General features: G+C 45.8%; 1 protein-coding gene across 1 annotated transcript; it reads right to left on the minus strand.

Moving 5' to 3' along the window:
• Positions 1-648: 648 nt before the first annotated feature.
• LOC103609167 (guanine nucleotide-binding protein-like 3-like protein) lies at positions 649-14,367 on the minus strand. The gene is made up of 9 exons (XM_008593517.1): positions 14,228-14,367; positions 12,071-12,158; positions 11,389-11,563; positions 11,152-11,294; positions 10,697-10,833; positions 8,744-8,871; positions 5,561-5,780; positions 3,755-3,884; positions 649-680 (listed from the first exon to the last, which is right to left on the minus strand). Exons 1-8 carry the CDS (start codon positions 14,358-14,360, stop codon positions 3,802-3,804), a joined length of 1,107 nt encoding a protein of 368 aa, XP_008591739.1. The 5' UTR covers positions 14,361-14,367; the 3' UTR covers positions 649-680; positions 3,755-3,801.
• Positions 14,368-17,379: the final 3,012 nt, after the last annotated feature.

The raw sequence follows: 17,379 nt of genomic DNA on the forward strand, positions 1-17,379 counted from the left end.
AAATCTCAGCAGGATGCTGAATGTTCCCGACACAAAGATGTGACAAATGTTTAAGGCAATGGATATGCTAAGTACACTGATATGATCATTGCACACTGTATAAATGTACCCAAATACCATATTGTTCTCCATAAATATGTACAACTATCACAGGTCAATTAAGAAAAATTAAACTAAAAAGAAAAAAATTCAAACAAGATTAGAGTGTACCAGGAACTTGGGGAAAGGAATAATGAAAAGTTATTGCTTAATGGGTAAAGAGTTTATGTTTAGGATAACAAAAGTTTTGGGATAAAGGTAGTGGTTACATAGCATTGTGAGTGTAATTAATTCCACACAATTGTATGCTTTAAAATGGTTAAAATGGAAATCCTTATGTTATACATATTTAACCACAATTTTTTTTTAAAAAGGTGGGGCCTTTAAGAGGTGATTGGACTGTGACTATACCCTAATGAATAGATTGATCCATTTGTGGAGCAATGGGTTAATGGTTTAGTGGGCTGTCACAGGAGTGGCACTTGTGGCTTTATAAGGAGAGCAAGTGAGCAAGTTTAAGAGCTCTTGCCATCCTCACCATATGATTGCCTGCATCACCACAGGACCCTGCAGAGTTCCCATCCCAAAGAAGGTCCTCACCAAATGCATCTCCTGAACCTTGGACTTCCCAGACTCCAAAACTGTAAGACACAAATTTCATTTCATTGTAAACTTTTAAAAAACTGACAATATTAAGTCTGAGAGAGGATGTGGAAGTAAAATTTTCATACACTGATAGGAATGTCAAATAGTAACAGCCACTTTGAAAAAGTTTAGCAGTTGTTTTTAGAATGTTAACATATACTTACCATATATCCCAGCAATCCTACTCTAGAAAAATGAAGAAACAGAAAGTTGCACAAAATTGTTTATAGCAGCTTTATTCATCACCCACAACTGGAAAGAACCCAAATGCCCCCCACTTCAGATGCCAGTCACAAGTCCCGGCCTCTGGAACTTCTGACCAACCAGCTATAAAATCAGGGTTCCCACAAGCTCCTCCTTGGGTTCGATTAGTTTGCTTGAGCGGCTTACAGAACACAGGGAAAAACATACTTACGTTTACTGGTTTATTATAAAGGATATTAGAAAGGATACAGATGAAGAGATGCATAGGGTGAGGTATGGGAGAAGGGGCTCGGAGCTTCCACGCTCTCCCCAGGCACAACAACCTTAAGGAACACCTCCCTACATGTTCAGCTCTCTAGAAGCTCTCCAAACCCAGTTCTCTTGGGTTTTTATGGAGGCTTCATAACATAGACATCACTGATTAAATCACTGGCTATTGGTGATCAACTTAACCTTCAGTAATTCTTCCTCCCCAGAGGTTAGGGGGTGGGACTCAAAATCCTGCCTTTGTCTTTCCTATGACTGGCTCCCATTCTGAAGCTACCTAGGGGCTACCAGCCATCATTAGCAAACAAAATGACTCATCACTTTGGAATTTGTGAGGATTTTAGAAGATGGGGATGAAGACCAAATACATATTTTTACAATATCATAAACACTATTATGTCAGGAGAGTTTGATAATGACAGTGTGAAATAAGTTGGACCCCACCTAAGGGGACTCTTAAGAGTATAATTTTAGCAAGACACTACTAGTTTTTTAAACCAAAAAAGAGACATTTAAAGGACTTGATAACAGAAACTGGCACATAGTAGGTGCTTAATCAGTGTACCTTTGTAAGGAGGTTCTACAATGCAGAGAAATGGGCCTGCATAGGGTTTTAATCACACTTGGGTTCCAATCCTGGCACCACCACTTAGTATGTAGTCTTGGGCATGTCTCATCAACTTTCCAACCCTGTTTTTTGGGGGGTTTTTTTGAGCCTGTTTTTCATATCATATGGCGAGACTAACCTTACTGGCAGAGCTATATTGAGGGTTAAAGGAGGTAACCTATCCCCAGGGCTTGGTGTAGTTTGTGCTCAATTCTCTCTTTGGCTGCCCCTGAATGAAGGAGCAGTCTGCACTTCCCTGCCCAAACAGCCTGCAACCAATGGCTTTCCAGTCCCTGCCACGTGGCTCCCCTCTTAGGATCCAGATAGGTAAACTGGGTGCCAGCATAGAGGCAGAAACAAGGCAAGGCTAAGATGCAGCTGTGTGTCCGAAGATGGTCTGGAAGTCTACGGTAGGTGGCAAAGATAGATGTAATGCAATGTCCACCTCCTTCAAATGTGTCAACTCAGGTAGACTGCTGGCAACTGAACTCATGTGCATAACCCAAAAAACCCCTGGAAAAGTGAGAAGATTGTATTTGGGTTGCAATCATCCACCCCAGTCCCTTTCTGAGAGGCCAACACTGCTTGGGCCCACTGCCTTTGTCTGATGGGGTAAACTCTCCCAGAGGGAGCTAATTATACTTTAATGGGGTGGCTTCCAGACACTGCAAAAGGAGTTGGCTGGTATACCCTCAAATATAGCAGCTCTTATGGACACAGCCTGCGAATAAATGGTACCAGAATCCCCTGAATTAGGGAATTCAAATACATGCACTGGATGAGACATGTTCATACAAAGGAAGGGCCCAGCCAGAGTACTTGAGTTAAAGGGGTTTCTCCAATTCAGTCTGTCTAGAAATGCCCAAAGATGGGGCTTGCCCCAAAAGTGCCCAGCCTCCCTATCAACAGGTACCTGTCAGGTCTGCCACTGGCCAACCCGAACAGCCCTAGCCTTGTTCCTTTTGGTGGGTGAGCGAATGGCCCGGATTCCTCTTTCCCTCCAGTCCCCTTTGGAAGGAGACAGGGGAAGAGAGCTGTGAAGAGTGGTGAGCACAGCCGCCAGCCCTAACCAGCCCGGTTAAAGGACACTCAGACGCAGCGGGGGTTCTGTCGAGCAGTTCCGTTTATTATCACACAAGCACTTGCTTTTATAGGCAGATGGGGAGGGGAGGTTTTAACATAATCCTATCAGCTTAAAGGTCAAGAGCATGCATCCTGTCTCAATGCCTAGCTATTGCAATCACGCAGTGTTCACGAGTGTGGAAGCACATATTTGGCCAATAAGGGCTAAGGCAAGGTTCCTGCAGACACTCCCACCCTACTTCCTCCTGGCGCCATCTTAGGCTGCCACGTTAATACGCCCTTGTGGGCCCATAATGGCGCTGCTTGTAATGTCACTTAAGGTGGCGTTAGTTTTTAAGGCCTGACAGGTACCTTGTTTTCTCTTCGTCTGAACAAGGTAGTGCGTACAACGCTTCAGCACCAGCCAGGTTTATTTGTTCTCTTCTTCCCTCTATCCTATCCCCAGACCCTTCCAGAGACACAGAAGGCTCACCCAAGTGAGAACCTGTGGACTTGGAAGATGCATGGCCCAAAGCCCACCACAGGAATGCCTTGCCGCTGAGATCTCTCGCAGAGTGGTAAAAAAATCAACACCCTCCCAGGGACCCCCAGGTCTACCATCACCCTAGCCTCTAGTTGCACATTCAGCTGTCCAAGAGGGATTTTTCAGGGGATCAACCCTCAAACTAGCCCAACCTACAGGGTGGGACTCCAGGATTGAGGGTGGGGGGTAAATTGTTAGCACCTGGGCTCTGCTGATTGTAAAACAGAATAAAGGTTAAATAAAGCTTACTGGGTTTGGCAGCTCCAGCCTCTTGGGAGTCTGTTTTTGCAGGAGAGAATGGAGGGAAAGGGAACACAGGGAAGGAGAAAGGTTCTTTTCCTGTGAAGATGCTTCAGGGAGAACCAAACTATTTAATCTGTATTCACCTATCCCACTGGAACTAGTGATTGGAGGGGTAGGGAAGTGAGATCAATCAGTCACCAGCACCGTCATCAGTGTTGCCAGAGAGGTCGAGGACAGACATCATGGAATCAGACAGCTTGCTGGCGATTTTATCTGCAGATGGAGAAACACAGGCAATCTCTTGGTAACTGGCTTGCCAACAGGTGGACTGCCAGACCTGGCCCACATCTACCTTGGTCTGCATCAAACTCCCAAACTGGCTCACTTACCCCCTAAACACTAAACAAAATAACTGGTGGGCTGTTAGAAGGCACTGCTCAACCTCACGAGTAGATCCGTTTGTCTATCTGTGAAATGATCACCCCAACAAAGTGTCAATCTCTGGGTTTCAGACTCACTGAGCTCCAAGTACTTTTGTCCTTGCAAGTATCAAAACAGTAATTTTCTTATACTGTGCTGAACTTATTAGCACTCTGCCATTACCCTCAAAACAAAGCTCTCACAGCAAAGGGGCAGCATGGCAGTAAGGACTTTGAGCTTAAATGCTCTCCACTTAAACCTCCCACCCGTCAGACACATCCTGTTGTTCCTCAGGATTCCCCTAAGACTTCACCTCCTCTAAGAAGCCTTTTCTGATCATCCCTACTCAACCACCATCCCCAGGTGGGGTTAGGTTCCTTCACTGTGTCTTCAAAGTGATCACTCTGTGCTGCAAATGTCTGTTTTCTCGTCTCCTCCCCACTCCCTAATATAACTAGGAGTTCAAGGGAAATTCACCTCTGGGTTTCCAGGACTCAGGGTAGAGCCAGGCCAAGAGTGTAATATTTAGTTATGGAACACAGTTCAAAGACTAGGGCTGACAGGGCCAAACAACATTTGGTTTACATTTTGGCTGCATCAATTACTAGTTGTCTTACCTTGAATGTGTCATTTAATATCTCTGGGCCTCAGTTTCTTCACTTACCAAATGAGGATAAGACTTTTGTGATGAGTTAGTGAAGATAAGTATAGCATGGAGACTTGAATGGGCTAGTGACATAGGAACCACCATTAAAATGAAGGGAAGAAGTTCTTTTGCATACTGACATGGAAATATCCCTAAAATATACTGATTGGAAAATGATGGCGCATGGTTGGCCAGTTAGCTCAGACGGTTAGTGTGCAGCCTTATAACACCAAGGTCATGGGTTTGGATCCCCATACCAGCTAGCTACCAAAAAAAAAAAAAAAGAAAAGAAAATGATGGGCAAAACCATATGTTCAGTAGCATTTGTGTGGGAAAAGAACAAAGAATACATAGATATTTGCTTGTTTAACTCAGGAAAGAGACAAAAGAAACTAATTAACTGGTTGTCTATCAGGAGAGGCATGGATGACTAGGGCATGAGAGAGATTTTGCTGTGTATCATTTGCATACCTTTTGGATTCTGAGTGTATTGCCTATTGATAAAGTACACATTATATAGAGCCTGCAAGTCACCTAATATATAGAAAGCACCTCATAAATAAATAGTAGATATCTGATACACAGATGAGGCCAATGGTTCCCCAAGTGTGGTTTCCAGAGGAACAGCATCAGCTAGAAACCTGTTAGAAATACAAATTTTCAGGCCTCATAGCTGGCCTACTCAATTAGAAACTCTGAGGGAGGGGCCCAGAAATCTGTGTTTTAACAAACCCTCCAGGCAATTATGCTGCAAGCTAAAGTTTGAGAACCACTGTGCTAGCAGCTAAGCCCACTAATCCTAGCCTCGAGCTGGACATTTGCTCATTCAGGAGCCCCTAACCAAGGCCATTTTTGGAGCACAGGGATGGTCAGGTGCCCCCACCTGTACGCTTCTGCATTTTCTTCTTATTCTTCAGGGCAGATGCCAGAGCCTGGCCCTGCTGCAGTGGGTCCGTCTCCATGATTCTCTGCAGCATCGGGCGGCGGTCCACTAGGCAGACATCCATCACACTGTTGTTCTTGGGGCAGTGTTCCACATTGCGTTTAGCCCACCCCATTTGATGATGGTTCAGATTGGTGCAATACCTAGTAAGATCTCCAATCTGAAGGGAGAGAGGACAACAGTGAGGTCTTGACCCCCAGAGTATCTCCAAAGGCTTCTGTAGAGGAGGCAGGGACAGGCTTGGGTAAAAATAGGGAACCTAGAGCCATGTGTTAATAAGCTCCAATTCTGACTCCACCATGTGCTAGCAAGTGCTTAGTTAACCTCTCAGCCTCAGTTTGCTCATCTGTCAAATGGGGATGATAATGGGTAGCTTGCATGGCTTTTACAGGAAAATGAAAAAGAAGAGTTATTTGACCAATGACGATTGCTTTTACAATGATTCTTTGCTTATGTGACCCTTCAAGGTCTTATTCAACTTAGCAAATATTTTCTGACATCCATTTTGCACCCAGCTCTGTGTGGGGCAATGCTGGGGACAAAGAAACGAGACAGACTCAATTCCCCCTTTAGGGAGCAACCAGGCTAAAGAGGATACAACAATCTATACTACAGTCAAAGTATGGTTAACAGCCCAATACAGAAACAAAGGATCAGTGACTGAGAGGTTGGGGGCAATGGTGATGGTCAACATACTAATGATGGGGAGCATCATTCCTGACTGAACACTGGAAAAGCACAGAGTATATCTGGGCACCAAAAAGGGTGTCTGTTTGGCAGGAGTGAAAGATACATGTACGCAGTAAAAGCCAATATTGACCAAAAGCTTACCACATTGCCAGATACCACTCTAAGCATATAAACTGTATGCACATATATATGTGTATGTACACACATACACACAACACACACACACATATTAACTCATTTGATCCTTGTAACAATGCTATGATGGGGCTGGCTGATTAGCTCAGTTTGTTAGAGCACGGTAGTGATAACACCAAGGTCACGGGTTCAGATCCCTGTACCAGTCACCAAAAAAAAATTTTTTTTAAACAAACAAGGCACCTAAGGTTACATAGTTAGTAAGCAGTGGAGTAAATTAGAACCCAGGCAGGCTGGCTCCAGAGCCCATATGTATGACCACCCACTACCCTATGGTGGGGAAAAGGCAAGATGGGGTGAGACTGAGCAAAGCTACCAGTGTACCACTCTGGAGTTCGGGCAGGGGGTTGGGGGAGGGCAGGCGTCACTCACAATATAGTATACCAAAATGGTATCTCTCAGAGTTGTGCGATGCGGTGGCCCTACTGAGGACCCTGGACCTAAGTCTGGAACTTGCTGTACAGAGTGGGGTACTGTAGGTTCTTGAGGTTTTTAAAAATGGTATGTTCTGGGGCTTATGGCCTCAGTGAGAAATATTACTGGGGGGAGGCCTTAAACACACTATACACTGATTTTCCTTAAATCCCAACAGGGGAACCTCTGAAACTATGTAAGGATGAGAATAGTGTGATTCTTGCCACTGCCCAAGTTCAGACCTCATCTCTTACGGACCGACTATAGGCTAGTTTCCTCTCTGGACTCCCTGCCTCCAACCCTGGAACCTTTCTTTCTAATCTGACTCCATACCAGTTGATCACTCTGGCAGCCAGAGTGATCATTCTAATATACGAACCTAACCATGTCACTTCCCTGCTTAAGAAACCCTTCTAGATATTATGTAGCCATAAAAAATAAAGGACAGCTCTTTAAGTAATGATGTGGAACAATCTTCAAGATGAAAAGTGCAATAAGCACTTTTGTAAGTGAAATAAGCAAAGTGCAGAACAATATGAATAGCATGCAACTATTTAAATTAAAAGTTATGCATCTGCTTGTGTGTATATATGTATTTACATAAATATGGAGTAGCTCTGAAATGACATTCAAAAGTCTGCTAATAGTGATTGCCTCCAAGGAAGGAAGAGGGAAGCAAGGAAACAGAAGTAGGAAAGAAACTTACTTTTCACTGTGTACCCTTTAGTACTTTTTAAATTTTATACCAGGTACATGTATTACCTAGTTAAAATAAATTTTTAAAAATTTTTTAAATAAAATAAATAAAAAACCTCTGATCCAGAAAAAATAAGCAACTTTCAATGTTTTCCTACTACCTATGGTTTAAAGTCAAATTCAAGGCCTTCTGTGATCTGACTTCAGACTCATCTTTCCCCACCTCCCACCCCACCCATTCCCAGCAATTTCCCCAAAACACCACGCTCTCACCTTCTAGGCCTCAGCATGAGCAAGGGCTGAGCCCCTGCCACATGCTGCTGCACCCTCTGTCTAGAGGACTCCTCAGCTTTTAAGACGTGGCTTAACCAAGACTTCCCTGACCCACAGGCAGTATGGGTCTAGGCCCTCGGATCCATGCTCTACCAACCTCCACCTCCACCCCATGCCTCCCATCCGAGTGCAGATGCCTGTGTCTGAAATCCACTAAACTATGAATGTCTGAAGAGCAGAGATGGGGGGACTGGCGGAAGAAGAAGCTGAGAAAACCTCCAGGAATTGTATCACGCCATGCAGGTCTTGAATAGCAGGCCTCAGGAGTATGAACTTGATCCTGCAGGTGCTGGGGGAAACTCCATGAAAGGAATTTAAACAGGGGAGGTGACACGGTCAGATTGGGCCATCAGAACCACAGCACATATGTTCAGGTGAGTGAGGACTGCCTAGGGTGAGTTTAGCCTAGGGTTATAGGAATGGTAGGAATGAAAAGAAGCTGACAATTTCTCAAGAAGTTTAGGAGAGAAAAGCCACAGGACTTGGTGACTGACAGTGTATGGGATCCTGGACACTAGCTAGAGGGAAGGAAGAGTCGTTTGCAACTTGGACAACCAGGTGACTAGATAGTGATAATTGTTCCATGGGCTGGAAGCAGGGCTGGGAAAACTGCTGAGAGTGTGCCTCCCTTGACCTGTCATTGTTTGACAAAGGATGTGCCTGGTCAGGTATCCAGGAGCTCACAGGGAGTGAGAGAACCACCCACATCTCACCACCTCCTAGGAGCCAGGCAGAAGGGACTGACCACTTCCCTGGGTAGAGGAGAGTGTTGTCATGAAGAAAGGGGAGAGGTACCTTATAGACGGTTGTTTTATTTTCAATGGCATCTGCTATTTTCACCATCGGAGAATGGAGCCACTTGATCTCCACTTCGCGTGGGTCCGTGTCACCCAACAGTTCATCAGATTCTCCAGTGGCCAAGCCTTTAACACAACCAACACCAGTGTCAGGGCCTTGAGTCCTCCCTGCTGCCAGCCCCCTGGTCAGGCCTCAGTGGAAAGGAAACGTGGATGCTGCCCAGGGGAGTAGAGTGGGGGAGCTGTTCACTCCTGCTGAGAGGCCACATGACAAAGGATTAAAAGCATGGGTTTTGCAGTAAAACACTAATGGGAGCTGGCCTCGGAGCCTCAGTTTCCTCATCTAGAAAACGGAAATTCCACAAGCCCTATTCACACAGGGCTGCTGTGAGACATGACAGAGGACACCTGTATGCTCTGGCGCAAGATGTTATTCTGAAAATGGCAGTCACTGGCATTCCCTGACCAGGACCAGGACTGTCTCCTCCTCCCTCTGGCCCCTTGCCTGGAGATGGCCTCCCCTGTAACCATCAGATATGCCCACTGCCCTGTGCCCACACTGCCCACATGACTGCTTCTACAATTTTGCCCCCATTCCCTTCCCTGGGCCTTCTAATCCCTGGTCACCCTTCAAGATCCAGCACTAGGGCCAAATCCTGCAGGAATCCCTCACCTCTAACCTCTCCTACCCTCTTCTCCGTTTCTCAGACCTCGATCTTTTGCCAAAATGCACTCTCAGTGATGGAGCCCCTCTTGCCCACACATCTGGCCAGAGACAAGCATCATCATCAGAACATGAGCTCAAATCCCTCTCAATTGCCCACTTCATAGAAGAGGAAACTAAAGTTCATAAAGGGGGCTGGCAGGCCCAAAGCCACGTGGGGAATAAACTAGGAAGTGAACAAGTCCTCTTATCCTCATTTGTAATCCAAGGACATTAAAATACCCAGAGAAGGAAAACTACTGGCCCTCAAGAGAAACAGAGAAACTAGAAGCCAGGGCCAGCCAGGGCTTTCTCAGCTACCACAGAGTGTCTACAGACAGGCCCAGAGAGCACTGGGCACCTTACCTGTGTGGGGTAGAAAAGGAAGTAGGAGCCCCAAGCCAGGGCTGCAGAGGGTAGTGTCTGAAGAGAACAAAGTTTCTGAGGAGTTTCTGAAAGTCACACCTCTGTATTCCAGCAAAGAATCATCTTAATAACAGCTAACATTTACCAAGCATTTATTTACTATATGCTAGGTCATATGGTAGATCTAAGCGTCTTTTACATATTAAGTAAATCCTCACAACCACCCTATCAGGTGGGTGCTATTGTCCCTGTTTTATAGATGATGTCATTAAGACAGGGAGAAGTGAAGTAACTTGTTCAGCATCACACAGCTAATGAGGAACAAAGCTTGGATTTGAATCCAGGTCGTCCATATTTTTAACCACTACTACTCTGACCTGAAAGAGTCTTAGACAACAGGGCAGGAGAGCTGGTTCAAAGGCCACCTCTGTCTGCCTTATCTATATGTCTTCTGGCAAATATCACCTTTTTGTGACTTGGATACCTTGCCTGCCAATGAGGGTAAAAAGGAAAATCTAGGAATGAGCCTGAAATGGCTGTGAAAAATCCTAGAGCAATATTAGAGAAAGAGGTTTGGAAAGAAATGTCTCAGTCCATTTCAGGTCCCGAGTTGGGAAGGGAGCCCCACATTTCCAGAGCACCTCAATGGGTACCAGGAACCTCGCTGATTTTTCATCTACCAAAAGCTCACAAGCCCCTTCCCCCACAGCCCAGATTAGAATTCTCCACCTTGCAGAAGAAATTAAGCATAGAACTGGTTAAACAACTTGCTCAAAGCCTGATTAAAGCCAGGGAAGGGGCAGGTCAAATGCGGGATCTGCTATCAAGTCTATGTACCTCCAGCAGGATAAGACCGCATGCACCACCCCCGCCTACACTTACATTCCATGGTATCTTCATTAGCTTGCTCGGTATCCTCAATGTCAAAGATCTCAGTCATCTCTTTAACAATCTCTGCACTGAGATGGGCGGGCAGAGTGTGGGTGGGTGGTGGTTGTGTATAGAAGCTGATCTTTCCGCTGCATTGGGTGGGGGGAGATCAGTGGTGATGTTACTGAGAAAAAAAATGACCACTCAAAGAGAGGGTGACTTGCAAGCCAGAAACAGTAAGGGACAACAAGAAAACCCAGGCGGTTGCTGCTGAACAATAAGGGGTTGAGTTGCTGGACAATCACTGGGAATAAAGTCTCGAGCAGGACATGACCTGGCGCCTTGGCCATCCCTGTCCTGGGACGCAGGAAGTCAGGCTGCCCCACTGGCTGTGGTGAACACAGATGAGCCCACCTGCGAAGTCAGACTCCCAGAGGGCCTCACCCTTACCCTAAGCCCCTCCTCACCTCACCCAGTCAGCCAGGACAGCTTTGGCTGCCTGCTCCTGACTGTATAAGCCTCCCTTCTTCTTCTTCCCCAAGCGGTGGGCCACTGCAGTCAGAAAGTGTTCAGTGGTTTGGAACCCAGAGATGCCGTAATAACTAGAAATCTGAGGGAGGGAGGAAGGAGAGGAGTCATGAGTAAAGAAGAATGAAGGGCTCTCAGAGTGTGGCAGGGCATCAGCCAGGGGCCCCACTGTGTACCTCCTCCAGGTTGCAGCGCTGCAGGATGGTCTCCACCGGGGTCACAGGGTCTGCCAGCTTCTGCACGTGGATGCAGTTACGCAGGATGGTGCCCACCTCTGAATTGGGTCCTGGGACAATGCCTGGAGCATCCAGCAGCCTGATGAATTTGTCCAGGTAAACCTCTTGCATGAATCTGTGGCGGGAAAGAAAGAAGGCCTGGATGTATCTCTATAAACCCCAGTGACAATGTTGGGCAGGGGATGAGGGGACAGGTAAAGAAGGTTGCGGGGAGAGTGTCTTACAGATGAAGGTGGAGAGGTATAGGTCTGGGGAGCACTGGGGTCCCCAGCACAGACCTGGAACTGATTCTAATCTAGCCTCTGCCATTGGGGACTGAGCTGCAGGACCTTGAGCAAGTTTCTGACTCTCCAATCCTGAGGTGCTTGACTAAGAAATGGAGCTAATCTTGCATGGCTGTCAAGAGGTTTCAAGGAGCTAACTAGGAAGCTCCCAGCTGGGCCACCTGGGCCAGAGCTAGGGTGTGTCAGGTAAATGAGGGCTGTTAGTGAGACTCCCATGACCGGGAGAAGAACCAGAGGATGGTCCAAGATAAGGAAAGGGACAGGGGCTGAAGGCACGGGAGCCAGAGGGAATGGTAAGGCCAAGGAGTTATGGAGTGGGGGAGCAGGCAGATACTTACTTGGTGACCCCAGGAACAGCTCCCACACTGCACACACGGCTTCGCTTCAGGCTATTGATCAGGCTGCTCTTCCCAACATTGGGAAGGCCTATAAAGTAGCAGCAGGTGGCTCAGGGCCCTCAGGAACATTCAGGCCAGCCTGTTTGAGGGAGGCCCAGGCAGCAGCAATGGCCAGACCATGGGAAGCCAAAAATACAGCCTGGCCTCCTGCTTTCCTATGCCAGGCCCTGACCAAACCCCTACAGGGCCTTTTGACCTCTCTTCCATTTGTGAGCATGCTGAGTAGGCATGTCCACCACCTCCCACCCATAAACAGCCTGGGAGAGATGCTCCATGCAAGGCCTCAGTGACACAACCCAACAGAAGGTAGACATCAAGAAGTATCTGTGAAACACAGAAGTGAATGTTCTGGTGTGTAATTACCCCAGGGTGGGGAGGAGGGGTGTTCACCTCTAGATGGAGGTCTCTCTGTGCAGCTGTCTGCCTGTGGTGTGTGTTTTCCTGTTTAGGCATCTGAGAGACACTCCTGACCTGTGGATGTCTTTGGGTGTTTCTCCCTCACTGGGTCTCTCATTCTCACCGTTCTTTGTATGCACACATGTGTACAACTGTCTCACGTGTGTGCCTGGGACTCCTTGTGCGTAGAAGTCTCTGTACACCTCTCTTTCTCAGTGTGTCTTAGTCATTCTCATTCTAAATATCACTGCCTTTTTCCTTTTTTTGCCTTTCCCACTCAAGTCTATTTCTCTGTCATGTCTTGGTTCCTCTATGTATCTCTGTGTACGTCTATACCTAAGCACCTCTTTGCCTGCCAGTTTGTCTCTCCTTCTGGCCATTGTCCTTTCCCTCTGATTCTCCCCACCCTACCAATTCTGCCTCTTTGTAATTCCCTCCGTGCCAATTCCTATCTCTTTCTGTCCACATTCCTCCTCTCTGTGGACTTGTCTCTGTGTGTATATACCCCTTGTATGTTTCATTGTGTCTCTTCTCTCTCCTTATTTGTCTCCCTAACCCTCTCTCTGTATGTCTCTGTATCTGTCTCATCATAGACCTGTCTGTGTACTTGTCTCTGTGACTCTGGGTATGTGATTGTGTCTGAGGGTCATGGTACATCTAGGCACATGTGTCTCTCTCTGAAGCTCTATTTGCTATGGGGGAGCAGAGTGGGGGTGTGTGTGGGAAGGGCTTGACCTACATGTATTTTGCCTCCAGGTCTGTCTATCTCTAGACGTGCATCCTCTGGGTCTGCACATGTCTCCACACATGTGGATTTATATTTGTCTTTGTGGATATGGATGTGTTCTTTTGTGTCTACATCTTTGTTCTGGCCTGTTTCTGTGGCTATCTCTCTGAATCTATCTCTATCCCTGTGTATTTGTCTTTCTCTTTCTTTCTTTACATATGCATGTCTGCCTCTTTATACAAATACATGGAGTATCTCTATCCTTCTTATGACTCCCTTCGCAGGTCTCTGTACACATCTCTCTCTCAATGTCCCTTTTAGTATTTCTTCCTGATCATACCTCCCTCTCTCTGCATGCCTCTGTCATTTAAATTTGTTTCCCCTTTCCATTCCCCACCAACCCTGCCATCTGGCTTCCCTGTTCTTTTCAGTGTCTTCTTCTGTGTCTATTCAGGTATATGCACCTATACCTTCTCAGTGTTCAGCTCTCTCCAATGTGTTTCTCTCTTGGTTTCACTTTATCTCCCTGATATCTGTTTTTGCCTCTCTCAATTTCCCTATTCTCCTCCCACTATTTGCCCCCTCATTACACCAGGTTCCAGAAAGGCCCAGGTTTGAGCCTAAGCTCTGCCTTGTCACACAGGGCGGAGCTCCGTAAGTTCCTTTTCCCTTCTCTGGGCCTCTGTGCTCTCATCTATAAGAGGGGGATGGTCACCCCTCCCTCCCACAGCTCTGAGGATGAGATGGTGTCGACTGTCTGGCACCGAGCATTTGGTCCATTGTTCTAACACTCAATACACAGTAGTGATTCTGAGTATGCCTTCCCACGCCCACCAATCCAAGTTATAAATTACAAAACCCTTCCTGAACCTCTTCCCCAAAAAGGCAACACAAACTTCCCAGGATCCTTTCCCCCAGCAAAGTCTCTTCCCAAGGAAGGTGGCTGGGACCCATGACCCCTCGCCAGGCCTTACCCACGACGCCCACGCGGATGTGGGTGCGCACTTTGCCAAGACGACAATAGTTCCCCAGAACTCTCATGAGGTTCTCAGCTCCAAAGCAGGCTTTGCTTTTCAGCAACGACTCAGGGGCCTGCTCCACTGGCATACTGCACCGATTCTGGCAAAAGATATATTACAGAAGAAGCATCAGGTGGGAGATGTGGTCTCAGCCCAGATTTTCAACTCTCAGGGAAACTTTCAGGGCCTCCCTGTGATCACTGAGCTCCTCAGCCTAGAACAGAAGGCTTCTCCCACAGGCCCTGAACATCTGCCATTTCCCTGCTCCCTTCCACTGTCACTGCATCTCCAGTCTTCTCTGTTCCTGCCTCTACCTCAACACATACATCTCTTGCCTCTCTTAGCAGAGGCAGGAAGGCATCCTGGCTTTAGAAAGGCCAGGTTTTAGTTCCAGCTCTACTTCTCAGAGGACTAAGTCCAGCAAAGCCTGCTTCCCTTCTCCGGGCCTCAGAGCTTGTCGTGTGCACAAAAGCAATGCCCACTTTTCCTGCCTGTGCAGAAAGGAGCTTGTGCCTGGCCTACAGCCTATCTTCCCTTGATTCCTGACTATCCTCTGGGTATATTCCCAGAGGTGGGATTCGTCTATCCTCTGGGTATATTCCCAGAGGTGGGATAGCTGGGTCATATGGTAGATCTATCTGCAATGCCATCCCACGTCTATCTCTTTACTACTGTCCAGAATGCCCTTCTTCCTCTTCCCTTCCTTACTCAACATAGCATTCTTTCTAATACGCAAAATTAACCTAAATACCCATTGATAAGAAACAGGTTAAAAAGGTATAACCTTAAAAGTGGAATACAAATGAAATACAGCTGTTAGAAAAGGCTGCTTACCACATTTTTGCCATCAAACAGGCCAAAAGATTGTAAATGAGATATCATGTTTCTCAAAGATTTAAAAGTTTAATGCTATCAAGTGTTGGCAAGGGTATAAGGAAAGAAGCCCTCTCATACATTCCTCTACCCTGCTGGTGAAAGAATAAATTAATACAGCCATTTATGGAGGGCAATTTGTCAGTGTCTGCAAAAATGTAAACTGCATAAAGCCTATGACCCAGCCACTCCTCACCCTCAGTATCTCACCTACATAAACACTTGTCCGTATGCCAAGGAGACACGTACAACGGTGTTTATGGAACCACTTATTATAATGATGAAAAACTGGAAACTAATCTTATTCAACATCAAAAAAGGTGCATCTCTATAGAAATAGCTCCAAGAAAAGAAAAAGCAAGCCACAGAATAACACACGTAACACCTCCAAACAGTTATGCCCTTTTTATATATATTCATCCATGTACACATGACACAGAAAAAAAGTCTAGAAGGATACACACCAAACTGACAATGGTGGTTACCTCTGGGTATGGATAAAGGAGACTGGGATTAGAAAAGGATATTTGAGCTTTACCTGTAGTTGATTTTACTTTTTTTCCACTTTATTTTTTCTTAACACCTGGTACAAAATTGAAAAAAGGTCCCCCAGCACCCAATTTTTCTCCCGAGAAGTAGCCAATGTTTCTGTAATGATTTAATACTTTACAATGATTGTATAACCGCATTTTGTTATAAGTGATAACATTAGGAAGTAGTGTGATTTGTTTTAAACAGAAAAATGGAGGTATATACATATTTTTTTTTCTTTTTTGTGACCAGTAAGGGGATCGCAACCCTTGGCTTGGTGTTGCCCGCACCGTGCTCAGCCAGTGAGCACACCAGCCATCCCTATATAGGATCCAAACCCGCGGCGGGAGCGCTACTGCGCTCCCAGCACCACACTCTCCCGAGTAAGCCACGGAGTCACCCGGTACATACATTTTTTTATTTTTAATTTTATTTTGTCGATATACAATGTGGTTGATTATTGTGGCACATTACCAAAATCTCCCTCCCTCCTTCCTCTCCTCCCTCCCACCTTCTTCTCATCCCTCCCACCCAACAATGTCCTTTCCGTTTGCTTCTCGTATCAACTAGAAGGAACTGTAGTTGTTATGTCTTCCTCCCCCCCTGGTTTCGTGTGTGTGTGTGTGTGTGTGTGTGTGTGTGTGTGTCTGTGTGTGTGTGTGTACTCATTTATTTATTTTTAGCGACCACCAGTAAGTGAGAACATGTGGTATTTCTCTTTCTGTGCCTGACTTGTTTCACTTAATATAATTCTCTCAAGGTCCATCCATGTTGTTGCAAATGGCAGTATTTCATTCGTTTCTATAACTGAGTAATATACCATTGTGTAGGTATACCACATTTTCCGTATCCACTTATCCAATGATGGACATTTGGGCTGGTTCCAACTCTTGGCTATTGCAAAGAGTGCTGCAATGAACACTGGGGAACAGGTATACCTTCGACTTGATGATTTCCATTCCTCTGGGTATATTCCCAGAGGTGGGATAGCTGGGTCATATGGTAGATCAATCTGCAATTGCTTGAGGAACCTCCATACCATTTACCATGGAGGCTGCACCATCTTGCAGTCCCACCAACAATGTATGAGAGTACCTTTTTCTCTGCAACCTCGCCAGCATTTATTGTTCACAGTCGTTTGGATTTTAGCCATCCTAACTGGGGTGAGATGGTATCTCAGTGTAGTTTTGATTTGCATTTCCCGGATGCTGAGTGATGTTGAGCAATTTTTCATGTGTATGTTGGACATTTGTATATCTTCCTTAGAGAAATGCCTACTTAGCACTTTTCCCATTTTTTAATTGGGTTACTTGTTTTTTTCTTGTAAAGTTGTTTGAGTTCCTTGTATATTCTGCATATTAATCCTTTGTCAGATGCATATTTTGCAAATATTTTCTCCCACTCTGTTGGTTGTTTTTTAACTCTGTTAATTGTTTCTTTTGCTGTGCAGAAGCTCTTTAGTTTGATATAATCCCATTTGTTCACTTTTCCTTTGGTTGCCCGTGCTTGTGGGGTTGTATTTATGAAGTCTGTGTCCAGTCCAATTTCCTGAAGTGTTTCTCCTATGTTTTCTTTAAGAATTTTCACTGTTTCAGGGTGTATATTTAACTCTTTAATCCATTTTGAGTTGACTTTAGTCTATGGTGAAAGGTATAGGTCTAGTTTCATTCTCCTGCATATTGATATCCAGTTATCCCAGCACC

This window comes from Galeopterus variegatus, unplaced genomic scaffold (genome assembly GCF_000696425.1).
Source record: "Galeopterus variegatus unplaced genomic scaffold, G_variegatus-3.0.2 Scaffold9292, whole genome shotgun sequence".
NCBI classification, from domain to species: Eukaryota; Metazoa; Chordata; class Mammalia; order Dermoptera; family Cynocephalidae; genus Galeopterus; species Galeopterus variegatus.

Excerpts from the sequence above, each read along its gene's own strand:
- LOC103609167 (XM_008593517.1), bottom strand. The coding sequence starts at position 14,360 with ATGCCAGTGGAGCAGGCCCCTGAGTCGTTGCTGAAAAGCAAAGCCTGC. Across the intron at positions 11,564-12,070 it reads GCTGTTCCTGGGGTCACCAA|ATTCATGCAAGAGGTTTACC; the intron begins GTAAGTATCTGC and ends TTCCCGCCACAG. Across the intron at positions 11,295-11,388 it reads AGCGCTGCAACCTGGAGGAG|ATTTCTAGTTATTACGGCAT; the intron begins GTACACAGTGGG and ends TCCCTCCCTCAG.